At 41.2% G+C, this 13110-nt stretch overlaps 1 protein-coding gene across 22 annotated transcripts in view; it reads left to right on the plus strand.

The window, feature by feature from the left end:
- The window catches only part of dlg2 (discs, large homolog 2 (Drosophila)), a 191857-nt gene that overhangs the window by 153140 nt on the left and 25607 nt on the right, over positions 1-13110 (plus strand). For 17 of the 22 annotated variants that reach the window (XM_031877480.1, XM_031877489.1, XM_031877479.1 and 14 more), the window contains 3 exons: positions 2786-2845; positions 5476-5628; positions 9404-9560. In XM_031877480.1, coding sequence (XP_031733340.1) covers positions 2786-2845; positions 5476-5628; positions 9404-9560 — 370 coding nt within the window. The remainder of the gene's footprint in view (positions 1-2785; positions 2846-5475; positions 5629-9403; positions 9561-13110) is intronic. The other 5 variants (XM_031877488.1, XM_031877491.1, XM_031877492.1 and 2 more) reach the window with 2 other exon arrangements.

The following is a 13110-nucleotide window of genomic DNA, read 5'->3' on the forward strand; positions in this document are numbered from 1 at the left end:
CTTTCTGAACATTGTGTTGTTCAGTGCATTGTGACGCCTGTCGGTAAACCACTGGAGCATTAAGCACATCAGAACCATAGCACTTTTGTTGTCTGTGTGTCGGTGCTATGAGCTGTGGTTGTGAAAGGCTTTGGTAATGTTGGTTATTATCAGTGGAAATGATGTTGTTATCGTAACGGCAGCCTCAGGTCCAGCAGCAGTACCATCACGGCACAGTGAGACAGATGTTCAGTCTGTCTTTCCTGTTTGTGTGACTAGACAGCAATCATCAGGGCTTTGTTGTGTATTTTACAGGGAGCTGTTGACTTTTGGTTCTTAAAAATGTATAAAAAAAACCTCATGACGCATGCCCCAATAATAATAAGGCCATTCTGCCCTAGTGTAAGAGGGAAAACCAACTTTCTCACACAAACTAAATGAAAATGCGATCAAAACCCAGTCTCTGAACATTCATGAGCTCTGAAAGTTTCAGAAAATGTCTGCTGTGCTTACTCTCCCTGTTTTTGTCCTGTTCCGTATGTATTTCACTACCTGTTGGGTGTACAGTCACTACTCCCAGTCCAAACAGAAGAAGACTTAAGATGTCTCACTGGAGTGAGTCACAGCCAGAAATGAGCAGCTCTCTAACACCTAATCCCATAGCAAGCTGCCACGAGGCTCCGGCCCAAGCAGGCCATATTTCCTATAAAGTCAAATCTAAGAGTAACGTGTGTGTGCTCGGGGGCTGGTCTGAGTGGCGGTCTCATCGGTTCTATGTAACTGCATTAGACGACTGACAAATGACAGCAGATTGTTCGGATGATTGGTGGATATCACAATTAACTAACGCACACGTACATTCCATAATTCCACAATGCTTCTCCGTTCGATGAGGTCATTGTTGTTCGCTGTAGCAAGAATTATGTTGTGTTGTAAATAAATGAGCGGTGGAGCAGAGTGATAACAAAAGCTCATTTGAGAGGATAAGTGAAGGAGCCCCGTGTTAAGCTTTGTGGAGTGAAGGATTAGTGCTCCATTCTCTCTGGAGTTAAGAGGTTTACTATTTGCTCTTGGACAAGGTGCCTGACATTACCCTGCTGCCCTAAAGTGAAGCACTCTGCTCTGAACGCTGGGTTCTACACATACAGTCAGAACAAACGGTGTGAATACTACAACGCCATGTGGATCCTCACTTACGGTAATAGCTGACGATGAGTCATCATCAGTAGCTTCTTTCATTTCATCACTGATGTGAAGTAGAATAATTGTTCCTTACAATTCTGCTAAATATTGATAAAACGGTTGGGAGAGAGTAGAGGGGAGAACCCTTCTGCTATACTTCCTCTAGATATCCTGTGCTCACAGCGATATGGAGCCACAGTCTTCATGGAGATACTGTACTAAGAGGAGTGAAAAATAACCTAGACAGGAGAGCAAGAGTGGTAGTGTTTAAGGTTTGCACATTTTTTGCAATCATGCTAAGAAGAATTTAATGAAAGATCATACCGAAATGATGACTTGATTATTACATTACAAGTAATATCTTATAAGTTCTATGGCTGTTATACAGTAGGGTGTGAAGTCCAAATATTAGGCACTGTATTGTTCAACAGCTCACTGTATTGTCGTCAGTTTTCTTCAATCTTTTTGCCAGACATTTTAAAACTTCTTCTTTAAGGAGTAACTCCATGCAGGGCACTACATTTGCCATTTGAAAAGAAGTTCAGAAATGCAGAGTTCCTGTACTGGAACTCCAAAACCTAAGTTGAAGGCTAAAGAATAAAAGAAACTGAGCGGTGAACCGCAGCTGTACAGTCCAGACTCTAAAGTGCACCTATGGGTCCTCACAAGGTCACTGTGTTTTGGTGTGATCTGTACTGACCGGCTGCCTCAAGTCAGCTCATTTCACTGTGAATGATTCAGCAGCAGAAACGGAGCCAACTGTCCAGACATCTCACCAGTGGATCCTTATTGACACTCGGTACAAGCACAGAATCTAGCAATCAAATTAGAAGAACAGCTGGTTTGGAATATTTGCTCTAAATAAATGAAAGACATCCTTCACACGTCTGATCTCTGACCTTTGTCATGCATTAAGCTTCCACCCTGCAGTGTTCGCCCTCCTCTCTTGACATTTTCTGGAGGAAAACACTGTGTGAGCACATGAAGTGACCTCATTTTGTTTGGACTCGATTTCCATCTTCAGCCACAGTCTGCCAGAAGGGACAGAGTTTCTTGGTGATGATGTTTTCATGTTCGAACAGGATGCAAACACACAACAGTTGGTCACAGAGAGAGAGAAGGCAGGAGGAGGAAGAGAGAAGTGTGGAGGTGTAGCCGGCCAAACAGTGACATCACGAGTCTAGTCCATGCGACTGTTTGTGTGGCTGTGACATCAACAGCTTACACGTACACACACATTGTGCACAAATTAGTCCCTTCCAAACTCGCATACTGTACTGCATGTTAACACGTGTGAATCCACATCAGTTCACAAACAGCAGCCATGCACTCACTGAGTGTTCACAGAGTGTCTAACCAACGATATGGATTCGCAGCATGTCTGCAGCAGATTAGACCTACTGTTCATGAGCTAGCACAGATGAGCTCACTCTGTCTGGTGTTGATGATGAATCCCTCAGTCCTTTTAAGGACATGGCCTTTTCTGTTTTCAGCTATCTTGTTTTGTTCTATGTAACATGCCACCAAGTGTGTCTTTCATCAGTGTCTTAATGTGAGAAAATCAATGGTAAAAGTTGGTTATCAATGGTTGGTTATGAAACGTTGACTTTTTCCATCCCATTAGAAATCCCTCGTTAGATGACGGGGAGGGTCGCAGGTTTGATTCCCAGCACTTCCAGTTGAGGTGAGATATTTAGCGTCTCTGTCACCTACTGCATGCCCCTGCATGTTCCTCATCGTTTGTGTTTTTTAGCGCAACAAATCGTTGGAAATAAAAATTCAATCATTAGACTTTTTTTAAGCATGAGACATTTACATTGGGAATCGGATGCCTGACTATATGTGATGTATAAATTCTAATGTACTGTTGAATGTTTCTACTTAAATTTCTCCTCAGAGATAATGTTTCTATTATATTACAAAATATGGTGACTTTTAACAATGTTGGCATACATTCTTATGTTGTACAAAAGAGAAGATTATTCCCTATTGAAATAAGTTGATTCAATTAAAGTCTTAAATGGGAACTAAGGCCATAATCACAATTCATACATGTTATACTGTGCTGCAAGAATGAGTCCAAAATCTGGAAAAGAGTCCGCATTTTTGCACGTCCGGTTCCCTCGTCTCAAAGTCAATGGGTTTTTTGAATGTGTTTTCGGTTAGATGCCTGAAGTAACAACACATTCTCAGTCCCAACTTGTCAAATCCCGTCATTTAGTCAGTGCCCCTTGGCATCAGTTATCGATGCACTAGGTACCCTCCTCGCGTTAGTTTTCAACGTGTCAGGACGTCGTTTCAAAATACGCTCATTACATGCATAGTGTCCTTTCAAAATAAACTTTGGTTTTCATAAGAAGTTTAGGCAACAAAACCATTTATTTAGGTTTAGGAAATGATTGTGTTTGCAGTTAACTTCACTGACTAACGAGTCACCTGACCACTGACTGACGATCTGTCACTAGAGAATCACGGGACTAACAATACTGAGTCACGTGACTAACGACTGACATGATGATACTAACGTTACAAAAATAAATGTGACAAAATAAGATAACGTTGACCTTTAGTTTCTCATGGGGCACAAACAGCGGCCTCCTGTGTTTGTTAAATGTAAGTACCATAAACTTATTTTCTGCAAACTCCAAAATCCAATGAAAAATACCTTTTTTTTTTTTTTTTTTTTTTTTTTTTTTTCCCTCCAAGGGAACCAGTGCAATACTAACTTCCTGGTTGGCCTACAAAGATACATCATCCCTTCAGCACTCTATTGCTATGGTCTAAGACAGTCCAAATATATTCGTAAACATAAACGACTCTCTCCTAAATCCTAAATCTAGAGTGCTAAATTTGAAATGCATGATGTCATCAAGTGTAAAGTGTGGAACTGCTCCATAGACGATGTTCTTGATGACACTGAGAGCACTGGGGGAATGTTCTGAGGATATGGTACATTTTCTGTTTTACCACTGAGGACACGAATAGAATATTACCCATTTGTGTATAAAAGAAAACACAAAATCATTCTCACATTCATTGTCTCCATAGACATAGCTCCACACTTTATACTTATGACATCACAAGTGAGACTTCTCTGGTTCCTGGCTCTGATGGAGAGTACATAATGTTCACAAATATTGATTGAACTTTCCTAGTCCATGGAAATAACTTTGTAGAGTTCTGCCTTTAGCTAAAGAGTGTCGCCAATAGATGACTTTCTGGTGAGAATGCTACATTAAAGCAAGAATATGACATTTGAAAGAAGAAATAACACAATCCGTCTCTTGCAAATAAATTTAAATTGATAAGCAATTATACACACTGTTTCTCAATCCAACACACTCAGGAGATTTACCACTAGCTAATAGTGGCTAACGTTAGAAAACTGAAGATGTTTATTGCTTTGTGAGTCACTTCACTGACTTTATGACTACGATGAATTAAACCTGTAGATCACAATATTGGTAAACAACATTTAAAAGCTCCTGGATCAGTTTGCTGACTACATTTTGACAACAGAAATGTAATTCCTTGAAACTATAAATCATTTAAGCTCTTAAATATCAAATAATATTGATACCACCACCACATAGTTTAATGGATAACCATGTCTGCTGAAGAACCACATTCACTTTAAAACATAAACATTGTAGGAATGCTATAAGTACATCATATTATGCAAATTAAAATGTGTTAACTCCTGTACTCCTGCAATAAACCAATGTATACAATTACAGTTAGTCAGATCCCCCATGCCGGAACATGAACTCAACAATTTGAATAGTTTATTATTCATTGAAGTCATATATCAAGCATAGAGTGCTGAACATTCTCTGGTTCCATCTTCTGTTCTTTTCACAGCAAACTGAAACTCTTTGGGGTTTAGACTGTTGGATAAAAAGCAAAAAAGCTTATTGATGCCCAGAGCATTCCCAGTCATTCAGATATTTTACTGGCTGAGCGATTCATCAATTGATCAAAAATGATTCTAACAGGTCCGCTGATAATGAAATACTTGTTAGTTGTAACGATAATATTAGTGTCATATTAGTGTAGCTGGCAGGAAATGAGTTGGCTCAAGTGCCTTTTCTTTTCAACATGTAAAGCATGCTCTCTCTGACTTCAGTGTTTTGACCAGCGAGAACCATTTACACCATGTAGCAGTACTTCCTCCTACTCTTTCTGCTGCGTCTTATGCTGCTTTATTTCTATTATTCTTCCTGCCTTTTATCATCTTTGTTTATCCAGACCCTTCGTCCCCGCCTTCGTCTCTGGACACTAACCTCTCTGCTCTTGTCTCTCACTCCACTGTAGGCCTCCTGAGCCAGTTTACAGCACTGTGAACAAATTATGTGACAAAGCACCCTCCCCCCGACACTATTCACCAGTGGAGTGTGACAAAAGCCTCCTCCACTCCGTCCCCCTCCCATATCACTTAAGCCTGTTCCCTGACTCGGACTTCACCAGGTACTTTCCACCACCACCTCTCTTGCCTCCACCACTCTGTCCCATCCCTCCATATGAATGGCATGCCATGATACCATTGGTCCTTTACAACCACCTGGGTTTCTCCAATGAGCTCAGTTGCTTGCTCTCTTCATTAACCACTCCTTGGTGTTTTCTCAAACTAGCATGCTCTTCCTCCCTCCTCTTCCCTCTCTCCTCAGGGCTCTGACTAAGCAGGAGCCTTGTAGCCTGATCACCTACAAAATGTTATCCAGTGACGGAAGAAGTGCTCAGTAGCACTACACTGTTGAAATACTCTGTCACAAGTACAAGTCATTCGTTTAATACTTTAATTCAGTAAAAGCTAAAAAAGGGTCTATTTCAGAATAATGTTTAGTATATAATTGGATTATAATCAATGTTGCAGCTGGTAAAGGTGGAGCTCATTTTAATGACTTTATAAACTGCTAGCTAGTTTGTAAAGTCCCCCCCCCAGGGAGAAAACATACATCTCATCGTATCTTAACCTATGATATTACATCATAGTTTATTTGTTGATTACATGTTGTGTTTATAATCTGACACTGCAACGTAACTAAAGTTATCAGATAAAGGTAATGCCTTTTGAATTGTAGTGGAGTAGAAGTATTTAAGTAGCAGAGAATAACAAGTACAAGCACCTCAAAATTGTTCTTAGGCACAGTTCTTGAGTAAATGTACTTTGTTAATTTCCAAAATTGTTTTTCATCACAGTTTGGCTTCGACAATTTTCTGTCACAAGTGCACAATATATTGTTTGACACACAATCGATACTTCAAATCAAACAGCCTGAGCCTGAAACGTAGACTAACAGACTTAGTCTACCTGCAGCCTTTCACAAAAAGATCATAGATATCTAGCTGATTTCATTGCTCCCTTGTTTCCGTTCTGTTCTTACAGTAATCAACAGATTTTAGTCATCTATCGGTGTCATTTCTCTGATCTCTCACCGTGTTGGGGTGGCGCTCATAAGACTTCAGGTGTTTTTTCTTTAAAACCGTTGCAATTAGTAAACATCATATGACCGATGAGATGCTATGTGAGTATTGCCATCGCCTCAGTAGAGTGAGAGAGGAAATCCTCACGGCTCTGTCTCGCTTTACTGATTGGTGGAGCTAAGATGGAAGGAAGAGATGTGAGTGAGTTGACCATGTTAGCCAAATGGAAATGTAAAGTCATGGATTGGATCGGTAATAAATGTGTATGCTGCCAAAGTGACGAGTGACCTGGTTCGTTAGGTACAAACTTTAACTAACTTAATTCTTTCAACCTCGATCTTAAACCTCATACCACCTCTCTGTATCGATACATACATTCACCAAAATCTGTTGGTTTTACAGTAAAATAATGCTTTTGTGTGTATACATATACCTTCGTATATTTTAGTGAATATGTGTGTAGGGCCATGTTGCTGCCTGCGATGTCCAAACATATTTGTTACTGCTCTGCCTGTATCAATCAAACAAAACGTACTTTTTACTGGTGAAGTAGTAGTACAATACGCACATGTTATGAATAGTCATTTTAGTTCTATTAACACGGTAGCTTATCTTCACCATCTGGTGTGAATGTGAATCCTCTGCCGGCTGAACGGAGAATCTAGGGATGATGTTTGTAAAGGGTGTAATTTTGCGCTAAAATAATAATGTTAATATAAGTAAAAGTAATTTGACTTGTCTTCAACCCTCCATACTGAACAAAGCAGCAGCAGAGGTTCTGCTCATGTGGAGATTTCATTTTGGCAGGTTGTAACACACAGCTTATGTCTCGAGAGTTTGTCTCATGAGACACTGTAGCTCTACCAATTCATTTTAGATTTTAAAATTTTTCGGTTTTGTTCCACCTTGCTGTGCTTCTCACAACCCTTTTTCTTATAAATGCAAGAGTTTAGTTTAACATTTTCCATGCAAAACCACCTGAATTAATTAGTACCCTCATCCTGGTGTCATCCAGTTTGATCCTGACTCTGTTCCTTAGATTAACAATCTTCATACATTAAGGTGTCTCTGATACAGTACAGAGATATTAACTTATTGTAACCTATAGTTAATAATGTCCCATGATTATTCATGCATTTGCCGTAGGGGGTTGATTCAGTGTCTCATGTGAACCATGCAGCTCTAATAACAGCAACCCGTCAGTCCCAGAGTGCTTGTTTTCTAATGAAGGATCATTGACTGTTCACAGACATTGTGGTATGAGAACAATTCTCTCCTCTGCTCTTTGCATGAATGAGTCCTTCATCTGTTCCACAGCAGCGTTCTGCAGGCTCTTATCTATGGATAACTTAGACTAACTGTCAATTCAGTCTGTAGGGCATCAACATTGCTTTGCAAAGGTTTTTCTCATAAAACCTGCAGGGTTGCAAAAATGGTTGAAAATGGCAGAGGGAAGATTGTTCTCCCTTAGAAATGCCTGAACTCATTCAAATCAGCCTGTGGCTGGTGACTGGTTTCACTGTGACTGGATTCATAGAGAGGGTGATTTCACAAATAAAAATGTTTTGCAGTTTAGCAAAAACATGATGTGGTTTGGCTCTTTGGTCAAGTTATAACCGCCAAGTTTTTGTTAAAGCCAGAAACTGATGTATCGTCAAACGATGCTGATAGGAGGCTGGCTTGTTGACAGGGACAGACACTAAATGGAGGTACTGAAACATTTGGAGAGCCACAGAGGACACATGATTGGTTCTGCTCCCAATGATGTGGCTTTGCTTCTTCATGCTTCAGTAGTTTGTGTTTTCACCAGCAGGTGACAGTGTGCTGCTTACAATCATGATGACGTTCATTCATGAGGAAGTAGTTTGATTTCAGTGTTTAGTGTGCTCGATACCATTGCTATTTGACAACACAGGGGAATAACTACTGTTTTTAGACAATGGGTTTCACTCTGCATCATCTCTCCGTGTACATTTTCATATCAACTTTATTTTTGTCCCTGAAGGGCAACTGGTTTTACATTAAGCAATATAACATACATGAAGGAATATACAGTAGATAGACACTACAATAAGAGGAAGGAGAGGGCTCCTGAAAACAAGTGGACTAGTCCAACAACAGTAGTCACTGGTGTCTAACTCACACTTCCACAGTGTTCAAAAGCACAGCAGCAATAACGTCTGAAAAATAAATTCAAGTCAGACAGAATGAATACTGGCGGAGTATGGCCATATAGTACTAATACAGACCAGACATGTTAAAGGATCAACTTCTCTGCCATCATAACGCATGTCTTCGTCAGCAGCATATATGTCAACAAAGAAATCACTGTTGCCATCATCATCCGCATCATCAACAACATGAACCACATCATCATATCATCAGCTGCATAGGCTGCCTTGAACCAAATCTTCTTCAAATGAGTCTGTGGCCTAAAGTATGTCAGTGTTTGAGTCAACCCTATAGGAGCTTGTGTCCTTCAGTTTATGTCTGTAGACATCCCGTATGTGTGTGTGTGTGTGTGTGTGTGTGTGTGAGAGAGAGGGAGGGAGGGAGGAATCAAGCCAGTGTGTGTGAGCATGTGACGAGGTTCCTTTTTTCCGTCGCAACTGAATTGGGGACAAGTGATCCTAAGTAGAGCACCATCCCCCCCGTGAAGCTCCGGCAGTCTTTGAGCTCCGTTGCCTGAGCAAAGCATCACTGAGGCTTTGGTCGACGTACCTCGCACTTATTGTCCACCTCTGTCGCAGCCCGAGCCAAAGATGCTGAAACCCAACGACTCCCCCGAGCTGATGTACTATCTGAACTGTCTGTACAGGGAACCCAGGAAGGTGATGCTCCACAAAGGCTCCACGGGCCTGGGCTTCAACATCGTGGGTGGTGAAGACGGAGAGGGTATCTTTGTCTCCTTCATCCTGGCAGGAGGGCCTGCCGACCTGAGTGGAGAGCTGAGGCGAGGCGACCAGATCTTATCGGTGAGTAGATACAAGACACACAGCCATGTTGGAAAATATTCCAAAGGGATTGTGATCATAAGTCTTGGATCATTAATTGATAAGTCACCATCTGGATTTAGAGTTTGGGATCAAGTGTTGTACAGTAGAAATGTATGGCCTATTGATTGAAAATGAATATAACAGCCTTTCTTAACTCAGAATACAAGCTGCTTATATACAAAATATATGCAATCACCTTACCTGTTACATGATGAAAGTCAGAAGTGATCACAAAAAGACCTCAACTAATAGAACAAAGCTGGAAACTACAAGGTTCCCTCACTGCCGGTACAGATCTACTTTTAAAGAGTTAAAAACTGTGTTCCCCGCATATTTATAGAGACTGTAATAGTCCTACTAGCCTAGATTAATTTTCTAGGCCAACCTGGTCTTTTTTTTCATCCCTGCAGTATTTCTCCAATATTACCAGATGTGGTGTGTCTGAGTTACTGTAGTTACTAGACTGTTTGTTTATTGTTTGCTGATCTTGTTAACTGGTATGGTAATAGCCTTAGAAGTTGGATTGTATTCCTGGGCTTCCAATTCAGAACACATTTATTGAACCTTATGTGTGACCACGGGCAAGGCCCGGATTTGGTTTAAAGTTTTAGGGTGCACTGACCCCTTTAATACTGACCAACTAAAAGCCCACATATGTATAATGGTACATGTGGCAGTAAATGATGGAATGAGACAAAAGATTCCCCCAAGATTACAAAATGTATTACAACAATTAACACTTCAAACAAGGTATTAAAAAGAAAAGTGCAACCTGTGAAAGACTAAACACAAGTTCAAATATTTGGCAATAAAGAGTTTTACGCTGCATATCTTTTCAAAACAACAATAACGTGCAACCTGTGCAAAACAAAACGAGTGCAGGTATGTGTCAGCCATATGTTCACACATACCAGGAGCATTTTATTTTAAATATGAGCTTTAAAATGTAGCATTCTAAAAGTCAAATAATAGCTGTGATAATAATAATAATAGCTGCACGTGGGACTGTTGGTACACTGGCTGGGGTCATCACAGTGAACAGTGTGTCAGTGTGATGAGAGGACATGTGAGCCCTTGTTGCTGTAGTTCATCTCCTTGGAGCAGAGGCTGCATTTAGCATACCCTGCCTTATCACTGTATTTAAAATACTGTAACAGCGGGAAGCTGTACTCGTGTCTGTTTAGACCTCCACCTTTATCCAGGCCCACCTCCACCTTTATCCAGGCCCAGCTCCACTCACAGCTCAGCCCTGCGTCAAGCTGCGCTACAGACTGAAGCTCTTTGACCTCATCATCTCATCAGTATCATCCTCATTCTACTTTGAGTTAAAACAAACAACCTGCAACCAGATCCGCCGGTGTTCTGGTTTAACGTTAATGAGTGACCGCGTGAACTGAACCGGAACACGGGGGGGGCTGCAGGCTGCATGTTTCATCACGTTACGTTTTTTCCTCCTAAATCGTGATAATGACGAACATTAACAGTCGAAAAAAGTTCCGCATGCAGTGGACGTTAACTTAACCCAGCAAGTATGAACGGTAACGTAACTTAAACTGTAACGGAGGGAAATGAAGATGCTGTAGTCATCTTAACGCTGATTGGCCAAGACTCGACACGTCATATCAGAGATGTTTTATTGTGAAGATCACGACATCACCTTTTCTCCTCATCTCACTCCAATCTGAGAAACGCTGGCTGGCCAGTTGCCCCCCCCCCCCCCCAACAAAAAAACAAAACTCTACGGATCTACACGATTCACGTGGATGATATATTTTGATTCAAAACGGCGGATTTCGCCGAAAAGCGTCAAGTTTGCAGGTATGAATAAAGTTCTTGAAATAAAAAAATTCTGCATTTCCCCCAGCGCCCCACCTGCAATACCACCGTGCCCCACTAGAGGGGCGCACCCGACAGTTTAAGAACCACTGCTTTAATCCAAACAAACAGTAGACTAGCAGTTTTTGACCTGTTAAATAATTAAATAAAGGTGGGTAAGGCCTCAATAAGCCAATACTTCCTGCAATATTCAAGGTTATGTAGACTAAAAGGACTGGTTGTATAAATTCCAGGTGGTTCTTGACACTACGTATATCTGTGACCCCTCTCTGAAACACCACGAAAAGAGTCCACGAAAATTAAAACGATTATCACGTTTCAATTAGTTGATCAACAGAACATTAAGCAGTTTCAATCAATTTTAGCACATTTTGACTTTTCTGACACTTTAAATGAAAAAAAAACATTGATTTAATAAATCCACAAGATGAAATATTTGTGATTGCAGCCTTTAAATCCATTTCCGAATCTTCTCACAGTGAAATCTGGTCTTCCCGCTGAGAGACAAACATGTCACAGTCAGCATTTGCATTAATTTGTTTAAAAAAATAGCTTCTTTCACAAACGGTAAAGCGCTGACATGTAACTGGCTGCACACAGATTCAGACGGCCAGAGACTGATCAGAAGATCATCAACATGAAATGACACCAAGTGTCTCTGCAATGTTAACTCACCAAACACACAGTATTCTGAATTAAATGTAAATGTTAAATAACATCCAGGTATTCATAAACTTGCCAACAAGAATATATTTGAAGTTCTCACAATTATGACCTTAAAATGAGTTTGTCACATTTCAGCCATTTGAATATGGGCATTATTATGGTTATTTACCAGACGCGTGTTGTTTTCACCTTGTGAGTCTGTGTGTGAGTCATCAGGGCAAAATCGACTGTATGAGGAACTACAGCAGTCTGTCTGTCTGTCTGTCTACCGTCACAACCATGCAGACATTAACTTTATAGGTGTGGAGTTGAGATGCAAATAAAGTTTGAGTTTGAAGCTGGTTGTGGTCCGAAAAAGGGCAATGGAAGTAGAGGGTTCCATCTATCCATCAGTATCCAAACACAGCTCTCACCCTGGGCCCATGGTAAGCTGCAAGACCAGCCTCACAGGCAGATATACCTGGCGGCACAACCAGGTCCTCAAGAGCCTGGCATCAGCGATTGACATCAAGCGGTGTGCGACCAACTCCTTGCCCCGAGAGTAGCCAATAGCCTGAAGGCAACAGCATTTGTCTGAGAAACACAAAAAGCCCCCAAACATCCTTCCACCAAGCGAGAAACGGGACACTTAATCATTTCCTCCAGAGATTGCTTCCACCAACCTCAGGCCAGACCTGGTACTCTGGTCCCCTTCACTGAAGACTGTTTACATCATAGAGCTCACAGTCCCATGGGAGAACGCGCTTGAAGAGGCCTATGAACGTAAGAAGCTACGCTATGCAGAGCTTGCAGCAGAAGCAAAGCCGCGCTGCTGGAACACAAAAAACTGTCCAGTGGAAGTGGGATGCAGAGGACTTGTGGCTTCTTCGACCACCGTTGAAAGAGCTGGGAAGCCACAGTCAGGCTCTGCGGCAGACCATCAAGGCAATCTCAGAGATGGCTGAAAGAAGCAGCCAGTGGATTCATTCATCAAGCGGAATAACCCATGCTGGGCTCCAAATATGTCAGCATAACCCACTTGAGAATC

The sequence above is a fragment of the Anarrhichthys ocellatus genome, unplaced genomic scaffold (assembly GCF_004355925.1).
Source record: "Anarrhichthys ocellatus isolate YVR2014 unplaced genomic scaffold, GSC_Weel_1.0 scaffold138, whole genome shotgun sequence".
In the NCBI taxonomy this organism is placed as follows: Eukaryota; Metazoa; Chordata; class Actinopteri; order Perciformes; family Anarhichadidae; genus Anarrhichthys; species Anarrhichthys ocellatus.